Raw genomic sequence first — 20,031 nt, forward strand, 5'->3', positions numbered from 1 at the left:
AGGGCGATTCGTTTCCTCTTCATCTCGTTCCGATGTCGATTCCAGGCCTCCTCCTGCTTATCAGAATTGTCGCCGTCCATACTGCCGCCTCAACTGTGGTAGCGGCGCACGCCAGCTCTCCTTTTCCGACATGTTATCAGGCATGCGACGCAGCTGGCGAGGCGAGCGGAGGCGAGCGCAATGACGAGAAACGTAGTGCGACGTCATGTGCGTCCTCGGAGCACGGCCACGGCGAAATCGCAAGTTCGCGGCCAGTAATGCTTTCGCTTTAAAAAGCCGACCTCAAATCATTCGTGCGGTTGATTTTAACTGCGTCGTGCGATACACAAATCATAGTTGAGAATACCAAACAGTACTTTTCCCCATCCATATGAGAAACCATTCCATTTTTCTTGTGCGTACCTTTGAATTTTCCTTGTGTGTTTTCTCGTTGAGGAGCATTTTTCTCGTAGTTTGTTTTTATTGCACGGCTTCTTTTTTTGTAGATTTGCCATTTGTTGGGCCTGTTGGTAAACCGACTTGGAAAGCATATTTAGCGCCAGAGAACAAGGACAGAAGGGAGGCGACAGCGGAGGTAGACGGTAGCGCATTGTGGTGTCATCTCCCTTCTGTCCTTGTTCGCTGGCGCTAAATATGCTTTCCAAGTCGGTTTTTGTAGCTGTTTGCCTTTTTTGCGTTGCCCTGATGTTTTGTTTCTTTAATTAATATTCGCGTTCAATTTGGTGGTGGCTGTTCATTTTGAAGGCACTCTCTCCTCGAAAACTGAAATCCATGACTTGATGTGCGAACCATCTTACGACCGTAGGGCTGATCAGAGCAAGAACATCCGCGTCATCATAGCGTCGCAAGGCACAGCAACGTTCTGCGGAAGTGAACGAACATTAACTGGGGTTTAAGAGACACATTTTATCGATTCCCTTCTATTAATTTCAACGATGAAAGCTCTCCGCGTTGAGCGTTCTCGCACCACGTGACGTAGCAAACTTCGAGGAATGATGCTTTACACACACATTGTTATTCAGCGGCCCAAAAACGGTTGGCTTCAAGGTAGGCCTCGCTCTTAATGGTAAAAGCTGCTAAACTTTGCATAACTTCGCTGTGTTGTCAATCGCGCGAAACGCGCATTTAGTGACACAACATGAAAGGGAATTGTCATCCACCCGAATTGTAGCACGAAGCTACACAGGAAGCCCATACAGGTTTCTCTGAAAAGAAAGCCTCGCAGTTCAAGAAAAATTCGTCCATGTCCGAGGCTCGAACCCGGGACCAACGACTTTCCGGGGCGGCCGCTCTACCATCTGTTCTAACCAGGAAGCTACCGATCGCAGAGCGAGGGCGAATTAATCGACAACTCGAGGCATCGGAACGAGTCCCTTTCATGTACTTTCCTCCACCTTGCGGGCTTCTGCAGAACTGGTTTGCTATATTGAAATGTCAAGATCTGTCAGAAGATAAAGTGGCTATCTCCGTAACTTACATATACTATAGATAAACTGAACATGTCTGTGTGCGACGTTAGAGTCCGACATCTATCAACGGATTCCGGATGCACAAAGTCCGGCCTCGGAACGTGCGCCTACCCTGTTTGTTGCGACTCATGAAGACTCCAGACGGCGTGAAGAAGATCGTAACATCGGTGACAGCACCAGTATAGGCGGCCGATCAGGAGCTTCGTGGGATGGTGCGTCAGAGAGCGGCTAAAATTCAACTTCAACGCGTGCGCAGTCAGTGACGGCATTATGACGGCATAGGAAGTCCCACCCGAGGATGACGTCATGCAGTCAGTCACAAAGAACAATGAACTCGACAACGTACATAATGCCTTGTATAAGCACACGGGCAATACGGGCCACGAGCAGTGTAACGTGCTGCGCGCTTGCCGTGTGAGGCGACAGTCCAGAGAACGGCGCGGTCACCTTGCGCAGTCAACGGCAGAGTTTGGCGGCTATAACTGAAACGGCTGCGCCGGTGTCCACAAGCGCAAAAGTAGAAACGCGTTCGACAGATATTGCGACCATGTTAGCAAGAGAGGAGCGAGGACTTGGGCAGTTCGAAGATGTCGCATTTCTTGCCTCTTGAACTGCGGCGCTTAGTTTTCCTGGTCGGAGGGTGTGGGTCGGCGATATGTTGGGGTGAGCGATCGTCGACGAGGAGATGGTGAGCGGTGCGACAGAAATTCAGGGAGATCAGTACAAACTGTGAGGGACCATGAGCGGATTGGCGCATAGGCTGACTGACGTGCGGGAACGGCCGCGCAGCGTCGCAGGAAGTTCGAAGGCGACGGTCGCAAATAACGAGCGACGTGTCCCGTAGTGCAGCACGCGTAACAAATGGGTCGACTGTCAAGCGTCCGCCGAGGATCGGTCACCCTTGTCCCTGCCCAAAATTCAGTAGAAGCGGCGGGTGATGCAGATTGTTGGAGGGCCGAGAAATGAGACTGGGGAGGCCTACGCATGAACTGCGCATACGTAAGAGGCGCGGCCAACGGCTGGTTGTGGTGAGGGACAGGAACAGCTCGAGAGAAATCTTTAGCAGTGGCAGTGCGGATCATTGGTGGCAGACGAGAGGACGACTCCTGACTCGAGGGGACCAAGGATAGTTCATGGGCAACTTCGCGCACGAAGTCTGATCTGCTGACGCAGTAGAGAGTGCTCGAGAACGGCAACAAGACTGAGCAAGTTGGCATTAGACTGAGGCTGCGAAGTGGAGGCGCCTTTGCTTCTTCAACTCATCCCAGCTTTGACTGAGATAAGGTGACGACTTCAGAAAAGGCGCGCGCATTCCTGGTCAGGAGCATCCGGAACGCACCGGCATCGATGACTTTCAGAATGTGCTAATTTTGTCAGCTTCGGGCGTGGCGGCGCTGACACGTTTAGAAAGGTCAACTACTCTTTCAATGCAGCTCGTGAAAGCTTCTCCAGTCTGCTGTGCTCGGCCGCGTAGGGGTTTTTCAGCACACAGTTTACAGATAGCAGGTCGACATAACGCTTCGGTGAATGACGTCTTGAAAGTTGATCATGCCGGGATGTCGTTTCCGTGATTATGGTAACAGAGTTGGGCAACGCCAGTAAGGAAAAATATGACGTTTGTCAATTTCGCGGCGTCGCCCCACTTGTTATGTGTGCTCACCCGTTCGTAAGATGTAAACCAGTCCTCCACGTCGGTGTCATCTGTACCGCAAAATACCTTCGGATCATGTCGTCGAGGAACTCCGGTGCAGATGACGGACTGGGACGAATGCGCCGGCGGGTCTGCGCTGTCGGTAATAATGGGTGGAAGCGTCCGCGTTCGAAGCTTCAGCATGCAAGCGACGGGGGATTTCCAGCAACCTCCACCAACTGATAAGAGGTTTATTGGCGGTGTGGTCCTTCAAGGATGCATCGAGTAGGAACGCTGAGGCAGCGTGAGGCACCGTCTCGAAAGACACCAGCGACCAGCAGCGCCAGCAGAGGGAGCCGTGCTTTGGCGATGCCGAGGGACGAAGCTCCGTCTTCTGCTTCACAATGTATATATATCTGTGAACGAAATCATCCTATAGATTTTTGATGGCGCGATAACAAGTTAGCATACGCAAAAGGCTATTCCGTGTCTGACGCAGCTGAAATCTTCAAAAATATTGCGAACGACCATTCCTCCTGCGGCGGAGTGTGGATGTAAACCTCAACGCTTCTTTATCACATCGTTGTCGTTCATACCTCACTCGGCTTTTTCACGAACGTTAATCACACCTAAAGATGCGCGGCAACGCGTCGGTGCCACGGTGTGACATCGGTTATATATAGATTACTATCGGCCCCACATTTCTCATCGCACTACAGCGACGCAGTGAGAACCAATCTCAATTCCACATTTTTCACACATCGTCTTCCTCGCGAAATTTTTCTTTCTTTGCTCTGAAACAACGCGCTTCGTGTGCAGAGCTCGGTAACTGCAATTCGCACGTAATGAAGTTTATCGATACGCGGCTTAGGCTACAAAGAACCGGTCTCAAATTCAAGAGCACTGTGGGTTCGAATCCCAGCCAGGTCAGTGGTAGCGAGTTTCCTTTGTCTCGTTTTATTAAACGTGGTGAGGGCTCTCCGCAGTAACATCTTCTTTAACCCATCGCAAGGGAGTGAAATGCATTCTGGTTAACGACGACTGTTAGCGTTTTACGCTTTAAGAAGAAACGCTATTAGCACGCACTCGCGCGCTTACAGTACCCGTGTAACGTCACTTGCCAGCAACCTTATAGTTAATTAGTGCACGGTTAGTTCATTGGACAAGTAATTGGTCAATAATATACACCAACGCAATCATGAAAGCCTACTTTATAGTCGGCCACTGCGCATATTTATATCCCGTATTTATACAGTTACGCATACCCCATACACTTCCAAACTCATGCCAGTACCGATGAATCGCCCCATTTCATCACCTCATTTAATCCCCAGCAGCCATCGACAGCCCTCCTTCCCTCACCCCCTCCTCCCAATCAGCTTTGGTAATATTCCCAATCTCCTTCTCTTGACTTGTAACTGAAGTTCCTGGAATTGCGCGACCGGTGGCCAGAGATGCTTTCGCCTTGCAGAGCTAATGTTAGCATGTGCTTCGCCCGCGACGCTTCCCTCAACCATTCGCATTTCGACGTACTCCACACAGGTTGCGCCATTGCCGAGTACCGCTTCAGTTAGAAACTCTACGCTGAGTTCAATCTTGATTCTCGTAGCTGAAACAGGCGACCGCAAGGGCACACGGCGAATGAGAATAGCGTCACGTGAATTCGCCCCTGCCGGAGTGGAGCTGTCGCGGTGGAGATTCACACTCGCGACCTCACATTATAGGCTATACACACAGCCTGAAGCCACAGCTGCTGTGCTATATACCAAAGTAGGCGTACACCTGAGTAGCGCGCACACCCACAACACGTAGCAAGCTACTGCCCTGCCGCTACTGCTGCCATTCCAGCCATCTGCCAGATTTGCATGCGCTGAAGAATCGCCACCAGGTCTACGCTCGGTGATGTGTGGCTGAAGTATCGCGCAAAGCTGGTAGACGGTCGAAACCATACAGCGGCAAAGGTAGAGCCTGCAGCGGTGAGCTAAAACCATCTAATATATCGGTTCGCAATGCTGGTTGACCGCGCATTTGCTTCGTTGAAACTGTTGGTAAAAGGAAATGCCAGAGTGCTCTTGTATTCGGAAATGGACGTACGCACAAATTGCCCCTTCAACACCGCCAGGCTAAGTAGTAAACGAAGCTTAAACTGCTTCGTATCAATAACTAAATGAAGTCGAGAGTGACATGAAAGGTTCTGTGAATTATTCATCCGTGGTGTTTGAACCGTCCACAAGTTGAGATAATGATTCCAGGTCTACAGAAGAAGACTGATCTACCGGCCCCTGCTCTAAAACAGCTGAGCTTACTTCTTCTGCATGAAAAGTACAGCAACCAAGTGCACATCTATACCGACGGATCGACTACGTCGTGCAGTTCTGGTGGTGCCGTAGTTATACCAACGCGAGGAATGACACTGCGGTTCAAGACATCGCATGTCACGACCTCAACGGCGGCAGAACTAACGGCACTGCGTCAAGCACTGGAATTCATTGATACGGAAAGACCCAGAAAATGGGCTGTGTTCTGTGATTCAAAACCGGCATTACAGTGCACGCAGTCAGTTCTCCGACACGGATGTCATGACCAATTGACATACGAAGTCGTGAAACTTCACCATGATGTCCAACAAAAAGGCCACGAAGTCGTTTTTCAGTGGGTACCTGGCCACTGTGGAATCAGTGGCAATGATACCGCCGATAACGCTGCTCGCATAGCTCATCAAGAAGAGCACAGCGTTCCGATTCCGCTTTTGAGGACTGACGCTGCAAGGCAGCTTCGACACCTGGCACGTAGCCTCACAGTGACCGAGTGGAACTCGCAAAACTTACGACTGACACGACTACATCGACTAAACCCCTCCCTGCAGCTCCGACTTCCACCCGGACTTCCTCGACGTGAAGCTACGCTTCTCTGTCGCCTTTGGTTAGGAGTGGCCTTCACAAAGGCATACTCTGCATTAAGTGGAGTGACTGACAGTGCAGCATGCGAGGTCTGTGGCACCGAAGAAAACATCGACCACCTGCTGTGCCACTGTCCAAGATATGCCCTAGAGAGACAAGAACTTGCCAAAGCTTTCCAAAAACTGGACAATCGGCCGCTTTCTGTGCAGGTGCTGCTGGAACACCGCCCCCATCGCCCGTCGGCCCATAAAGCGGTGAAGGCACTTTTGTGTTTCTTAAGGACAACGGGTTTGTGCGACCACCTGTGACTATTAAGGCAATTTCTGTAAAACCACACGCGTCAGCGAACTTGCCGCAATTTCCTTCTTTCCTTCCCTCCTCTCTCTCCCTGTGATCTTTGCTTTCCCCTTTCCCATTCCCCCGGTGTAGGGTAGCCAACCGGACGTTATTCTGGTTAACCTCCCTGCCTTCTTCTTTTCTCTTTCCTCCTCCCTCTGTGAATTATTGAAAGTACACTACCACAAAGTTACTGAGATTCGGTGAAATAAACCAGCTGTTCCGGTTCTCATTACTTTGCGCAAGACACTGTCAGTCATACAATTTCAATTATTTTCTTTTTGTTACTCTCTCACGAACACACAGCGGAACGCAGAAGTCTCTCACCGTTTTCCTTACAAAAGCAACGTCAGCACTTTTTTCGCGACTGCAGTATAATGAGATTTAACTGCATCAATCTGAAAGTGATCTGTATAGGACCCGTACCCCCGGTGCATTCTTCCTTGGCTTAGATCGGCAGACAACCGGTAATCCGCGTGACCTGCACGTGGGCGTGTTTCTTGCCGGCTTGGTACGTTGAAGGTTTTCGGTCTGTTCAGCAAAACTGCGGGCAATGACCTCCAGCATGCATTCACTTCACAATACGGAAATCACGTAAGCTAATTTTGTGCAGTAGGCGACAGGATCATTGCAGTAAGGATTAGTTCGCACATATGTCACTCTATTGCCTCCCTCCGAGATATCAGCGCCGATATAGTGGAACCACCTGCTTCCAAGGTAGCGACGATAAGGTTGGCGACTATTCCTGGTTTAGAGCCGCCATAAACTCTGCAATGAACCGCGGCACATTTTACTGTGCAGCAGTGGCGCAGCTGAAATGGGTTACGTCACTGTACAGTCATGGTATACGCTGCACCTATTTGATTTGATTCACTTGCAGGAGTTAAATGATCAAAAGCAACGCGCAAGGTGGAGGAAACCTGTAGATTAGCGCACGGCAGATATCAATCGACGGCGATGAAGAAGGCTGCGATGTGTGACTCAGAGTATGCCGACAATACACGCAGAATCGGCGCCTCTAAGATGACGGGCACGGCAAGCAAGGGACACTTGTCATTCCTGCCGAAAGATGTGTTGGTGACAGAACACTAAATTATACAGCCCCGAAATGTTGCAAGAAACGGAGTCGGATGCAAACGCGACGCATGAATACTGAAAGCAAGCCGAGCTCTCGACTAATACGCATTCGCGCCTGTCAACGCCCACCCGCTAATGCAGCCCTGCTTTCTCCGGTGTTGTGGGCACGCCCTGCCCAAAACGTCTATCTCGCTGCTGAATGCCATCTGTGCGATGCTCGGCACCAATTTGACGTCTTGCTTGTAGCGCTCAGTGCTGTAGATGCCGGAGGACAGGTGACAAAGAAATCGTCGGAACGCAAACCTGACATTGGTTTCCAGGAATTGTAATGTTGGCGATGAAAATTGGGGATGCTGCGCGCACTTTCAGCGATGTAATTACAATCGCGATGCGTACGAAATACCGTGCAACTGACTTGCGCAGCAACGCCGTGCAAATCACCAACGAGGAATTAGCGAATGACTGTCAACGTGTAGATGCCGAAATGAACTAGATGGAGCCGTCTTTTGAAGTTTCTGTCAACGCTGACCGTTTCGATCGTGATTCGACGCCCGGGGCCACGCGTTTAGACTACCTAGGGATGAAAAGCCGTTACACAGCTTAAAATAAAGTTGTACGACGATATCTCCATGCCGTAAAATCTAGTTTCTTGATGCGTACGGTTTATGGAGACCCGAATGTGCTGACAGCGTTTCTCGTAAGGCAATAGTATCTCGTACGAAGTTAAACGAAAACGGCGCATGGCACACAGAGGCTGTTGGATACCAGCTGCTGCGATTTTCTCAATGATGTGCCCTCAAAAGACAATTCAGAATGAAACCTTCTTCGCTTTACTGTTTTAACTAAAGTACCGATTTCAACTAAGGCAGTGCGGAATGTGGTAACTCTGACACTTACTGTACAATGTTTTCAAAAACTGCGTTCTTCTAGTAATGTTTACCTCACCGATCGGAAGCTATGCACAACATACGCGGGAGACCACTTAATCCGCCCTGGTTCAAATGTATTTGAGTCCCTCGATGCTAAAAAATAACCTAAATAAATTTGAGGTAAACCCGTACGACTAGAGGAATAACAGGCTAGAACCTCTCTGCAAGTTTACACTACCTAGGGATAAAACACCGTTACATAGTCCAAAATAAAGTCGAATGGCGATATCTCAATGCCGTAAGATCTAGTTTGTTGATGGATATGTTTTGCGGAGACAGGAGTGTGTTGACAACGTTTCTCGTAAGGCAGTGGTACCTTGTACAAGACTAAACGAAAACGACGCATGCCGTTTACACTACCTAGAGATGAAAAGCCGTACACAGTTCAACATAAACTTGCACGACGACATATCCGCGCCGTAAAATCTCGTTTCTTGATGCGTGCGGTTCATGGAGATCCGAGTGTGTCGACAGGTTTTCTCGTAAGGCCAGTAGCATCTCGTACAAAATCAAACAAAAACGACGAATAGCACACAATCCTGGTTGGGAGGTTAGCTCACCACGTTCAAAACTAAAGTGGGACATAACAACAGCAGCCTAAACGCAATACCGTAAAGGCGACCATTGTTCCGCGCGTCAAAAGAATCAACATTGTCTTGTTACTTCCCAAAGCCTATTCTTTTACTTACGTTAAAATCCGCTCACTTGACGCTTAAAATTCCATTCGCAGACGCTGTATGCGTATGTATACCCGTGCGTCTTTACGAAGCAAGCGTCGGCCTGTTTCAAACAAAGCTGTCATCCTCATCGCACGTAATCTGCCTCCAAGCAAGAGTATCCTCTCGCAAGCCCCTACTACTTTCTGCATGAAAACGCGTGTTAGTACAGTGCCGCGAGTCGCTGCGACGTGTAAAGCAAAGCCCTCGGCTTCGCACAGCGCAGCCAAAGCAATGCGAAGGTCTTTGTTCATACGACAGGCAATGCGCCACAAGGAACGCCACCAGGCAACAAATGTTCCGCTTTCTTCTTTCTTTTCCCAGTACTTACGCAACCGCTGCAGCGCACCAAATTAAAAGGCTGCGTTCGTGGTATCGCCCTGCCTTTCCCGCACCCATAGAGAAAACCTACGAGCATACTTCGTCGGCGCAACGCTCGCGATCTCCATTCTTCCTCACCACCTTTCTTCTCCGCCCGCACACCGGTAATCCTTTTTTTTTTTCTACGCTTCTGACGCCCGCAGGCTGCTGCTGTTGTCGTGTTCGCCTAGACGACGTCGTCGCGACGTGCATCCGATGAGCCCGCGCGGACGCGCTCGTTCACTCGAGGGACCGAATAAAGAGAAAATGAAGACCTCGGGCGTTGGAGGGAGCTCCCGCTTCTGAGTCACGGGGAAAAAAAGGAGGGTGCGATACGCCCGCTAGCTAGCTCGCTCGCTGGCGCCCCAGTTTAGCGCTGGCCTCGTCCGTCGGAGCGCGGCGGTAACGCAGGCGCGGGGCATTCCCTGGAAGCGGGTTTCGCCGCAGCACAGCGCCTCTTGCCTAGCGTCGCCGCGCCAGCGCTCACAGCCGCAGCCAGGCAGGAAGGAAGACGGATGCGCGCCGGCAGGAGTACGACGAAAAAAAAAAGGACGCAGGGGAAAAAAAGATGCGCGCGCTCTCCCGGCTGCGAGTTCGCGCGCTTTCTCGCTGGAAGCGCCGCGTCGTCTCTTTTTTTTCTCGCGTAAACGCGGGAAAAAAGACACGTGGTGCTCGCGAGCGCGCGCGCGTTTCAAGTGGGCGCGGCAGCGCCTGCCAGGGACTCCGTCGTTTCGGCGCGGGAAATACGAAAAGAGAAACCGCGCGCTTCGAAGCCTGTTTGTTGTCGGATGTGTAGGCGGTGCCTGCTCCACGTGGTAAATCGTTTTGTTCTTGTCAACGGTGCGTGCGCGGTGAGTTTGCAGAGAACCCAATCAGTTGTCGCGAGAGCGGTGGCCTGATGTAAAGCGCTATGCTAACGCACATGTAGCGCCGAAATGTTTACGTTTCGCACAAAACATGTATGGCGAAACAATCGTGCGACGAACATCGGAAGAATAACAGCGAGCTCGTGTACGCGTATTATAAAGCGGACGGTACAAGCACGTGTCGCCTTGAAGTCTCACTAGTGCACAATAACAAGATGACGACTGTAAGCTCTCCACGTGCCCGGCTCCGACACTAAGTTCATTCACCTCGGAACAAGAACGAATGAGATCCATCCTTTATCTGCCCACGTGTCCATCAACAGCAGCGGAAACACGCGAGCCCGGCTAGGGAAGTGCCGGGTGGCACGTCAGCACAACGTTGACCGGCTGGTTCCCGTTGTGGGTGGGCGGGTTGAGCAAAAGGGGAGAAAATAAATAATAAGTCCAGAAAGGAACAGGAATCATCGACGAGTTCGACCCAAAGGGGAGGACGCACCACACACGCGGAGGGGAGGTCACGCCCGCACGTGCAAATCAATGATGGATTGATTCCCGCCTGGTGTGGCGAGGCTTCGCCCTCGACCAGCTCAGTCCACGTGCTCCCTCGGCTCCGCGTGGTACGACGACGTCGTGACCAGCTCTCCGTAGTGCGCGAGGAGTCGGGAAGACGGCGTGACACTTCCATCAGCGAACTCGAGCGCTAGCAACAGCCGTCATCTCATTTAACCCGCAGCTTGGATTGCGAGCTGCAAACATTCATCGCGGACGATCGCAGCAACGAGGAACGAAGTGAACAGCGGCACTGCTCTGCCGATGCGACGCCACGCGAAACACGTGCGCGTTCTCTCTGGGTCACAGCCGCCACGCACGGGACCCTGTGCGTTTCACATCGCGCAAGGCGAACGCGCACCGAGCTGCCGCCACTGCGACTCACCTGCGAGCCTGAGCGCCGACATCCTCTGGAACTCCGGTTCCTCGAGCCACTTGTACATGCGGCGGAAGGTCTCCCTGCCCGACTTGAGCTTGCTCCAGGGCTTCGGGTTGCGCAGCAAGTCCGACAGAGTCCCCTGCGAGCGGCACAACACACGCTGCGCGAAGATGGCCTGCGGAATGCTGTAGCGCTTCAGTTCGGCGCTGATGCGCTGCGCCAGTTCCTTGGTGTTGATCTCCTCCGCCTCGTCGGCGGGACTGGACGCACCGCCGGCGCTCACTTGGGCCGCGTGTTGCTGCTGCTGTTGTTGTTGCTGCTGCTGCTGTTGCTGCTGTTGCTGGTGGGTGACCTGCTGAGTGATCACCGCGGCAGGGTGGATCGCCTTGGTCGGACTGAGCACCAGGCTCGACGACACCACGGACGCCTTGGCTCCGCACACGACCACCTGTCCCAGCGCGTTGCTGCTCACCACTGGCAGCAGTATCCGCGCCGGTTTCGGTTCCGGTTGCGGCGCGGGCGGCGGCTGCGGCGGTTGCGGCGGTGTGGCAGGTGCCGCGAGGTGCGCCTGGGGAGGCGTGTGCGGTGACAGGCCGTTGAGGGCCGGTAGCATGGGCGAGTGCAGGCTCGTCGGCGACTGGGGCGATCCGAGCCGTGTCAGCTCTCTCTGTGGCGCAGAGGATCCACCGTAGGATGCCGCTGCTGCCGCTTCGTATCCGTTCAGTCCCTTGTCGACGCTCAGGCCGTTCTGCGAGTAAGGAGGCGGCGACGGCAGAGCGGAGCCGGCGCCCAGCATGGGCGCTGTGCCGTGCGGCGGGCTCATGTTCATCGCACCGGACATGGTGGCACCAAGTTTGTCGTATTGCGAATAGCCTCCCATGCCCATGGCGAGCGGCGCGAAGCCACCGTTGGCACCTGGATGGTGTTGATGGTGGTGGCCGTAGTGGGAGAACTTGTCCGACATGGTCGAGATCGGAGGCAGCGGCTGCAGCGGCGTCAGCGTCGCGTAACTGCTGCTCGAGAAACCGCCGGGCGACATGCGACCCGGGTAAGAACCCGGGTCGAGCCCGCGGAACTCGGAAGCGTCGATCATGCCCGTCGACGAGGCGGGACTCACGGGGTCGTCGAGGTCGTCTTCGTCGGCGCCGACTTCGCCACACGGCGAGTCGTCGCGCACCGAGAGGTCGGCCGCCTGCAGCAGCTCGGGCGACTGCTCGGAGCCGGCGTCGAGCGGCGAGCGCACTGCATGCCGCTCTGAGTCCTCCTCGCCCTCTTCTATGTCGTCATCCTCCTCCTCGGCGACCACCACGGCCGCCGCTTCTTGGGGGCTGACGGGGGACGCCGCCACCACCACGGCCACCGGGGGAGAGGGGGGCGCCACCTCCTCTTCGCCATGAACCGCCTCCTCCGCGCCCTCCTCCTCATCGGCCCCAGCAGCCGCGGCTGCCGCCTCCTCCGGCGACAGGCAACCGCCGCTGTTTTCGTCCATGCTCTTCGCCTCTCGCGGTGGGCCCGGGCCCGCTGCCAATCAGACCGCCATCGACGCCGCTGGTAGCTCACTCACTTCGCGTCCCTCCCACGGTGCTGCCGGTCGCCGGTGGAAGCCCGGTGTACAGCGATTCCGGAACGTCTCACTCGTGTCCCCGAGCGACGGGTGGCCTGAGCACCGGCGCCATCTTGCCTCTGTGTTCCGCCGCGACGCCGAGCGCAGCGCCGCGGCGCAGCGCTCCCCGTCTGCGCATGCGCCGCAGGGGTGCAACCCGTGCGGTGCTGCCACTGCTGGCATCGCCACCCTTGAACGCAGGCAGGCGCGAGTCCCCCGACCGCCGCCGCCACGGTACGTGTCCGTCCAAACATCGCGCGCTGTGATGGGGATCCCCGAGAACGCCGGCGCTGTGTTTACGCGCGACACGCGGTCTTCCGAAACCACGCGGTCGCCGATCCCTCCTACTCTTCGAACGGCCATCGATCTCCTAATTATGAGCGCCCCGCGCCCGCCGATCTGCCGCGGACAACCTCGCTCACATCCCCCCTTTCACTTCGAACCAAGGCAAGGTCAGGGACGCACGTCAATACACGGAGCGAGAGCCGCCCCTGTAAAGCGTGCACCGCCGCAGAAGGACGCGAGCGACGGGCGAGGCGACTTCTCAAGACGCGCGCCGCGGCAACGGCGCCGCGCTTCCGGAAGAAGCCGACCTTCCAGGAGCCCTAGCTGCGGCGACGCTGGCGCTAGGCCTGCGGCCCCAGCCCCGGCGCGCTCAGAGCTCCAGAAATACCGTCCTCGTCGCTGAATGTGTTTTCTTTCATCGTTTAAACTTTCCTTCTCATTTTGCCTTCGTCCCCGCACCCAAGTGCTGCCCGTCGGAGATCTTGCTTTGTCTGCGGCCGTTATAAAAGTGGTATGTGACTCTCTGCAACTAGAGGATACGAATCATTTTGTCGAACCGGCTACATTTAAGTCCATTCTATTATTCCATAAGCATTATGCCTTTCCTCCTCAAGCATTGCTATTAAACCGTCCAAGGAACAACAAACCGAACTCAAGTTTTCTCAAGAACCAACGCAGAGCCTCCTCGTGCTGAGATGGTGAACTAATGTCGAATCGCTTACAACGGTGGCGCCATCTAGGTGCGGCGGCGCGAAACGAATGGGCATTTCTCCAGCCTGAAGCGTGATAGTCGCTTTTCCCGGTCGCCTCCTCGCCCTCCCAGTCTCGGGATCCGCTTGGCCGGGTTACCGGAGCGACGGCCTTTGCGACCCAAACAATGAACGTCTCCCTCGCTCTCCCGTTTTTCGCCCTTCTCCGGGGGGAAGAAAGGGAGCTGTGTGCCCTCGACGTCTCTGAGGGCGTTCGCGGATGCTGGCAACGTTGCGCTGTTCTACTCTAAACACTGCTGGGACGAGTGGCTTTCCCTGGGCGCGATATTGCAGTATCGTTTTCGCGGAAAAAACCCGCTGTACGTTTGCGCAGTCCAGAACGAAAAACAACATGTGCGCCCCCATATGACTCACCGCAAGTCATGAAGACGCGTGAGAAAGAACTATCCGGGCTTATCACTGAGAGAGAGCGAAAGACATCACCTTTATTGTACAATCGGCTGACTGTTTAAGCCGTCGTCGCTGTTAGTACATCACGATGTTGCCTTGAGGTAGGAAAATTCCCCGAATAGGCTGAATGTGCTGCACGAGAAGTCGTCAGACCATGAGGCGGAATTGTTCAGGTGGAGCGGTCCAACAAAATTGTGCCACTCCAATTCTTCCCTTCGAGTGGGGAGGTCATTATTATTTTTTTTTTTTTACTCTCAGTCAAACATTGGTTCGTCTGCCTTGGATCGTAAGTAGCAACATGCCTATTTAGACAGCAAAGGAAATCGGAAAAATCTGGCTATGTAACATGGTACATTGTTTGCACGATGGCGGGAGGGAGAGAATGAGTGTGCGACGTTGCTGCTCGCAATAGCGGCCTTGCATTGTGTTAAATAGCTACAGTAAGCGTTATGTTTGATTTGATTTATGAGGCAGCCGCGTGTGTTATAAGACAAGTTTCTTTCAAGCTGCGAGTTCATTATTGGCATGCCCTTCTGTCCTAAACCTGGTACGTGCTGAAGGGCGTAAAATATGTCTGCCCCTCCTACCGTTCTACCTCCCGTCAAACCGTATTACTAACATTTGCTCGAAGCTGATAGCATCTTATGTGACGTGCACAGCTTTAATTCAAGTCACTAAAGCTAGCCTACTGCTTTACATATTTTCTGTGATGCCTTTGACGACAGTCGCACTCACAATACCTCGAACACTGAAAAACCAACAGCTTCAAAGCACTCATTCTTGAAGACCTAACCTTTAAAAAAATAAGACACTAAATCTTCAGAAAACAAAATCACCGATCATTTGTCACACAGAATTTGGAGTCACTGGCAAAGTTGAAAACGATAGAAGCGTCTTTTGAGAAATAAGTGCAACCTCCCTAACTTTATTCTTGCACGTGGTAACACCTAATGTGAAAACTATAATGTACACATTATTATTAGCAATGGACAATTCTCTGAAGTGAGAGAGCTTGTCTCGTGAGAAAGCTTCGGTAGCGTTACGCTGCACACAATTAGCTATTCACTCATCCCTTAGGGACACCAACTCGTCACTTCTTGCAGAGTCGTTAATGATGCCGCGTGCGGTTAGTTCCGGGCAGAATCAGGCCCCTTGAGCATTCCTAGGATACTGTCGTCGATTTTGCGCGACGCAGTACTGTTGAATACATGCACGGTTAAGGCAATGCCATCTCGATACACGTCGCTACGAAGCAGGCAGCCGACTGCTAAAAACTGACCCACTTTCCAACCCGTCTTTTTTTTTTCGGTTATCATAACCGAACACCTCGTGACTGTCTCAAAGTTTTCCAATTCTGTTGACATTGTCTACACTTCTACAAATATTCTCATGGGCAACGTGGTGCATGGCACAATATTCAGAATGCCATGTCTGGCCCGGCGAGATGTATAGTCGCAACGCAACCGCACGTAAGATGTTGCCCGATGGTTGCGTGACACGCTGACACACCAATAGGCCCAGCAATGCACGCTACTCAATTGCCACGAGCAGCCGCACATAAGCGCGTTTTGCCTTCTACGTTGCGCGAAAGTTTTTGTATCGAATCAGCCTCGCAGAATTTAGCCGGTCGCAGCCTGTTGTTCTACTTTCAGAGAGCAAGCTCCCACTTCGATTTTAGGCGCACGCTTTCTTGGCATTTGTCACAAGGTGTGACGGTGTTTCTTTACTCTCAGTCGTCTGAGACGCGACATTTGATGTCATGGCTGCAGCATACGAGCACACACACTTCTCTGGCGCCTCTGTGCGTTCTTGCATATTAGCGTCACGTTGCCTTCGACGATCACGCAAAACTGAACAACCCAGAAACAAGCCTTCACGGTGTCCCCGCTAGTCTAACAGGAAGTCCTCGGCTAAGCTTTTGAAATGGCAGCAGGTTATATTGTTATTCACACTGCATCTCAAAGGAAACGCTCTTTACAAGTTTTCTGTTTTCTTTCTTTACGAGGGAGGGAGGGAGGGAGGGAGGGAGGGAGGGAGGGAGGGAGGGAGGGAGGGAGGGAGGGAGGGAGGGAGGTGGATAGGCAAAATTGGTGACGCAAAAAGAAGTTGTTCTCGCTAATTGCTACGAGAAAGAGACCTACCTAATCTAACGCTTCTCGCTCCTGTAAAGTCTCACTGGTGGCACACTCTGTGACTACAAAACAACCGCGCGCGGATTCGATCTTCCTGCCCTCCGAAGGCTTAATCCCCGTCTCACAATTTCGCTGCGACAGGGCTTGATCGCCTTCTTTTACAACTATAGGCCGAGAAATAGCGCCAAAAATAAACAAAGTTACGTGGTTAGCACGGCCTGCGCTTATACACGGACTCTGCGAATTGAGGCTTCCGTACGGGGAACCTGCTCGGTGCAAGAATGAATACGATGCGGGTGCGCGCAGAGGATCATCTGTCGCGGTTGGTCGCAGCTAATCAACCATTCAGGGCTGGTAAACTTGCAAACTTCTGGTGTTTTCGCAGTGCCGCCCTTCCGGATAATTGTGCGGAGACGGCCTGCGCCCTCCCAGTTCAATCACGACCGCCATCGGCGCTTTCGTTTGTAATCAGCCGCGGGGGCGGAGAAACGCTTCTGTTGCCGACGCCTCCCGACACGTCGCATGCTTCTGCTGTTGTGCCAGTTCAAACCGCTCGGGGCCAACTCCGGTTATTCACGTAAAACGCAGAGACAAGCGCTGCACTGATTTTGTGGAATTTCTTGCGCATTTTAGAGAGAGAAAGTTAAATTTTAAAGACTGAAGGAAGCAGAGTTTTTATTTAGAACTTGTAATGGTTTGTGAAAATTCGCGAAAGTTGATAAGTTGCAAACGAAAAAGTAGAAACACGAAGCTTGCAAATACCTAACTATGCACTGAAAACAGGTATCGCAGCTCTGAAAACTGCATCCATTGGATCATCTAAAGCGGGTAAATCTTATATATGAATTTACAGCTTACGTAAAGGAGTCACAATGTTTACGAGAGTTTTGCAAAAGTGTTACTCAGAAGATAGCGGTATGTTTTATGGTAGTGTATAATACATAAATTTCACCAACGCGATATTGTTTTTTCGTTGCCCAGTTACAGAGCTGTAAATTTAATAGCTCAGTTTTATTAATTTTATTTTATTTTCCTGTTTTCGGTAACATTTCTTTAATTGGCGCACTCTCCCATAGTCACAATATTTTAGCTTTTTTCTTTTAAATTCAGCCACCTTCATCAAAATCGGAGCTGTGGACACTGAGAAAAAAAACTATTTCCATGTATTTAGGTAGGAGCTACCGATGTAAAGCTTCGTCTTAACATTAACGGGCCTACGAATAACCCTAGCGTTGTAAGCTCACAGCTGGGTTTTCCTACCACCGCAGGAACTCAAGGCGGTGAACTGCTTGAACAGGCTACAAGGGAGGCGTGAATGTCGCCTAGGAGGCGACAACGTCTTGCTGCAATACCTGCGCCAAACGGGCTGGGGCGGCTGATGCGTCCCGCCTCGTTTGTCCCGCCTCTCAATTTTGCGCTATTGCTCCGTTGTCTGTGGCGCTTGACACATTCCGTACACGGATTTAGGGTCCAACACCTGGAGATCCGCTGAACTGTCCAGAGTGTGCTCCTCCAGCTTCTCCAGCGGACATTCACCACCTGTTGCGGTTCTGCCCTGGTATACGAGCGCTACTTAAGAGAGGACGCTAAGAGCGGCCAAGCAATGAACGAATCAGACAGACTGCAATACAGGCGTTGGCTCATGGGCGATAAGTTCGCTAAGCCACTACTGCAATTTCTGCAGGAGGAAGGCATCAGAGAATTTATCTAAGTACACACCTAGGCCACAGGGCACGCTGAGCGAGAGAAAAAAACAATGGTAGGCTACCCTAATCTTTGACTTGGGTGTCTCTTAATGGCACTCGCACCATGGCGTTGGTGTTCTTTAGGTTAACTTTAGGCCAACGCAATGCACGAACCGAACTCGGAGGCAACTGTTTTCCATTGATTAACCGCTTAATTAACATGCCACCTTCTTCTGTGTGACGTCATCGGTGACGTCATTACTTCCGCTTTCTACTTCCGGGTTTCCAGGATTTTCGCCAAAGTCGTGCTCATGTAGCGGCCGCGTCTCTAAAGTCCACGATTCTGTGCTTTGGTGTGCGGTAATCGGTGATTTATAATTAATCCTAATTATTCCAGACACTTCAGTAACTCAGATTGTAACTAATCTTATGCTCTGATATCATATCCGTAACGAAACCCACAAGTCTTATACTGTACTATTGTTTTCTTCTATTTATGTGTGATTTATTTTGAATTTTCTCCCCGGTCGTCTCAGGAGGTGAACCGGAAGTGCTGCGCAAGATACAAGCGTGTCACTCGATGCTCGTGCCACTAAAAACTGCGCACCTTCGGGGACCATCCAGACAGCTATACAGTAAGACACAGGAGCACACTGAGCAAGTCGAATAGCACGGTGATGCCGAACCGTTCGACCAAGGACAGAGAGCCCTGAAAGAAGTTTTGTCGTTGTCAACCGTCTTGCGCTTTGCTTCTGAATTCCTACAGTTATTCCTATAGTTATTCCTATAGGTATCGCGCCACTTAAGATCTCCTAAATCGAGGTGTTCGGTCGGAGCATTTGCCGGCAAGTCTTGTCTTGTCTTGTCTTGTGTCCCAGACAGTGGCGCATACCCGCCATGGGGGAATGGCCAAGAAGCAGGCGGTTTTTCGTATGCTTAGAAGTAAAGCCAAACTAGATTTAAATAGTGGAGCGTGGGACTAGAACTGTAATTTAGACGTGTGACGAGAATATTGTCAAGAATTTTGATAAAATAAGTTAACGTAAGTAAATGAAATAATAGAAAATATTGATAATTTTAGAAATTTAGCAATGTGTTCTTTTTATCTCTCTAATAAAATTGTGCATTGCAAGAAAAGCATCCCTGTGGCTGGATCCCAGTGAGATCGCACCAAAAGAAAGAATGGTTGGCGAGGTTAGCGATAGCCCAAGTTTGGTGAATGAGTATACTAATAGTTTCCTTTGTCTTAGAAAGCGGCGGCAGGAGAGAAAATAATGCTCGATAGTTTCAGGTGCACTGCGAAAAGAACATAGAGGGGACATAGCGAGACCAGACCTGCGTAAATAAAAATTTAGAGGAGGTATACGACATCTCAATTTTGTAAAAGAAACTTCCAATTCTCTTGAAGGACACCAATTATTATTCCATGGGAATCCAAGATGGTGGAAATCAGAAGACGGTGTTAGCATGGATGTTGCAGAGTTTTGAGATATAGCGAAATTTCTGTACCTAGCCGCGGTGACATAAGCTGGTGTCGGCAAAACAAATACGATAGGGCCATTGAGGGGTGCTCATGCGAGTGAATCGGCCATTTCATTCAAGTGTAACCCATGATGTCCCGGTACCCAAAGCAAACATACTTTCCATAAGTACGGAGGTACCATCGAACGAAATGTTCTTTGAATTCTTGTATCTAAAGATGCAGCTAGTGCTGTACATACAGATAGCGAGTCGGTCACAATAACAGCTAATGGGTCGTTTTGGGGGAGTTTTCGTAACGCTAATATAATCGCTAATAATTCTGCTTGAAATATATGTGTGACATCGGGAAGGCGAAGGGAGCAAGACCATTGTAGAGATTCAGAGAAGATCCCCACTCCTGCCTTCTCATTGCACACAGAAGCGTCAGTAGTTATCACATTTTCAGTGGATAGTTGGTGTGGGTGTCGTGTAAG

The 20,031-nt window shown here is 51.6% G+C and overlaps 1 protein-coding gene across 8 annotated transcripts in view; it reads right to left on the minus strand.

Annotated features, from left to right (window-relative positions):
• Positions 1-20,031, minus strand: part of LOC135916176 (hepatocyte nuclear factor 6-like) — a 207,113-nt gene that overhangs the window by 157,237 nt on the left and 29,845 nt on the right. For 5 of the 8 annotated variants that reach the window (XM_065449440.2, XM_065449438.2, XM_065449442.2 and 2 more), the window contains exon 1: positions 11,218-12,891. The exons of 2 other annotated variants lie outside the window; for them this stretch is intronic. In XM_065449440.2, the coding sequence (XP_065305512.2) occupies positions 11,218-12,700 (1,483 nt within the window). In that variant the 5' untranslated portion in view covers positions 12,701-12,891. Of the gene's footprint in view, positions 1-11,217; positions 12,892-20,031 lie in introns of those variants that run through there. One more of the 8 variants, XM_070525651.1, reaches the window with a different exon arrangement.

The sequence above is a fragment of the Dermacentor albipictus genome, chromosome 9, assembly GCF_038994185.2.
Source record: "Dermacentor albipictus isolate Rhodes 1998 colony chromosome 9, USDA_Dalb.pri_finalv2, whole genome shotgun sequence".
NCBI classification, from domain to species: domain Eukaryota; kingdom Metazoa; phylum Arthropoda; class Arachnida; order Ixodida; family Ixodidae; genus Dermacentor; species Dermacentor albipictus.